At 30.2% G+C, this 1,861-nt stretch overlaps 1 protein-coding gene across 1 annotated transcript in view; it reads left to right on the top strand.

The window, feature by feature from the left end:
• The window catches only part of LOC108571077 (H(+)/Cl(-) exchange transporter 5), a 4,538-nt gene that overhangs the window by 731 nt on the left and 1,946 nt on the right, over positions 1-1,861 (top strand). The window contains exons 2-6 of the mRNA XM_017933047.1: positions 657-766; positions 860-1,040; positions 1,124-1,473; positions 1,539-1,700; positions 1,772-1,858. Of these exons, the coding sequence (XP_017788536.1) occupies positions 668-766; positions 860-1,040; positions 1,124-1,473; positions 1,539-1,700; positions 1,772-1,858 (879 nt within the window). The 5' untranslated portion in view covers positions 657-667. The remainder of the gene's footprint in view (positions 1-656; positions 767-859; positions 1,041-1,123; positions 1,474-1,538; positions 1,701-1,771; positions 1,859-1,861) is intronic.

Here is a 1,861-nt window from a genome sequence, read left to right as displayed (position 1 = left end):
TATATCTTTGATAATTGGTACATGACTCAAAATTTTGAAAAATCAAAGATATATGTCATTTTTTTCTGTGATCATATGTTATTATAAAAAAAATATCAAAAATAATGTAAAATACAATAGATGATCTATGATAACAGAAATTATATTGTAATTTTCAAGGTAATCATTTTATGTATTATTCATCAGTATGATCCAATAGATTATACAGCCTGAATATAAGATAATCCCTTAAAAGACATTACTTTTAATATGCTTGCGAGTACTATAGTCAATAGTGGTTGTGCTATTCCGAATGAAGTTTCAAGTGCTTTAACTATAATATAAAACAACTAACTGTTTAAATTAAGTTAGTACATGTTTTTGATTTCTTTTACCAATTTTATAAATACACTTATTAATAAGAACTGAAAAAACAGTGTTTTATAAATAATATTTTACTTGGCACAGAGTAAACCAATAAAAATTACCATCTTAAATAATGAAAAAAATTGTTTTTTTACTTATATAGTTCCAAAAGTACTCAAGGTGGTAATTTTTATTAGCCAATTTATATAGCTAAAATCATTTTGCTTTTAGCATTTAGCTTATTTTGATATAAAAAATTTTATTTTAACCATTAGTGATTAGTCATTTTTTTTTTTAATTTTCTTTTATAGGTTGCAATACCATGGAGAAATTTCCACTGAAAGGTACAACATTATCAAATAATACAATACCACAAAATCATCAACATTCATTAACTACATACCAGTCAGTTGATACAAAGGTAATACTAAAATAAAATCCTGTATGGATTATTTTAAGAAGTGAATAATTATAAAAAAAGTAATAGTAATAGTAAAATCTTGATTGATTTTAGGTAGAAAATTCAGATGATGTATACTTTGTAGAGGATGCACGATCGCGAAATCGAACTACTGGACGTGATATTAATTTAAGCAGTGACGACGACATGCTGGAAGTTAATAATGTAGGTTCTCATGGGGAGAATACCGTTCTTTCCGAGCACTGTATTCGTATCGATGATGCTTCCTCTCACAGTGAGTACGATATAATGGTTTTTCAATGTATAATTTACTGGAAATAAAAATCAAATTTATTCTCTATTGCCCTATTATTGTAGTTTCAGTCGATTCGGATGATATTCCCGGAATTGGTCAATATGATGACTTCCATACCATTGATTGGCAACGAGATATTGCTCGAGATAGAATGCGGCATCGTTATATTGTGAAGAAAAAGCATGATTCTATTTTGGGTTTAATCAAGGGAGCTCATGATGCATGGTCTGGATGGCTCTGTGTTTTACTAGTTGGTCTCTTTACAGGAGTTGCAGCAGGTATCATAGATATAGGGGCTTCCTGGATGACTGATTTAAAATTTGGTATATGTCCACAAGCATTTTGGTTAAATAAAGAGCAATGTTGTTGGAGTTACAATGAAACAACTTTCGATGGTGGTAACTGTTCTCAGGTATATCTAGTTTATTTTTCTCTTTCTCATATCTTACAATGTTTGAATTTACAATTTCTTTCTAGTGGCGGACATGGCCAGAAGTATTTAGTCAATCAAAAGATGGTGCAGGACCTTACATGATCTCGTATATGTTTTATATTGCTTGGGCTCTCTTGTTTGCTTCGCTTTCTGCATCATTAGTAAGAATGTTTGCACCATATGCTTGTGGTTCTGGAATTCCTGAGGTATATACAGGAGGAAGGAGAAAGCAGAGAATATAGTTACTTTTAAATTATGCTTAGATATCACTTTTTAGATAAAGACTATTCTGAGCGGATTCATTATTCGTGGATATTTGGGAAAATGGACATTAATAATTAAGTCAGTAGGTTTGATCCTGTCAGTC

Source organism: Habropoda laboriosa, unplaced genomic scaffold (genome assembly GCF_001263275.1).
Source record: "Habropoda laboriosa isolate 0110345459 unplaced genomic scaffold, ASM126327v1 scaffold106, whole genome shotgun sequence".
Classification (NCBI taxonomy): domain Eukaryota; kingdom Metazoa; phylum Arthropoda; class Insecta; order Hymenoptera; family Apidae; genus Habropoda; species Habropoda laboriosa.
Note: the sequence above shows the minus strand (reverse complement) of the source record. Positions and strands in the feature narration are given on the sequence as shown.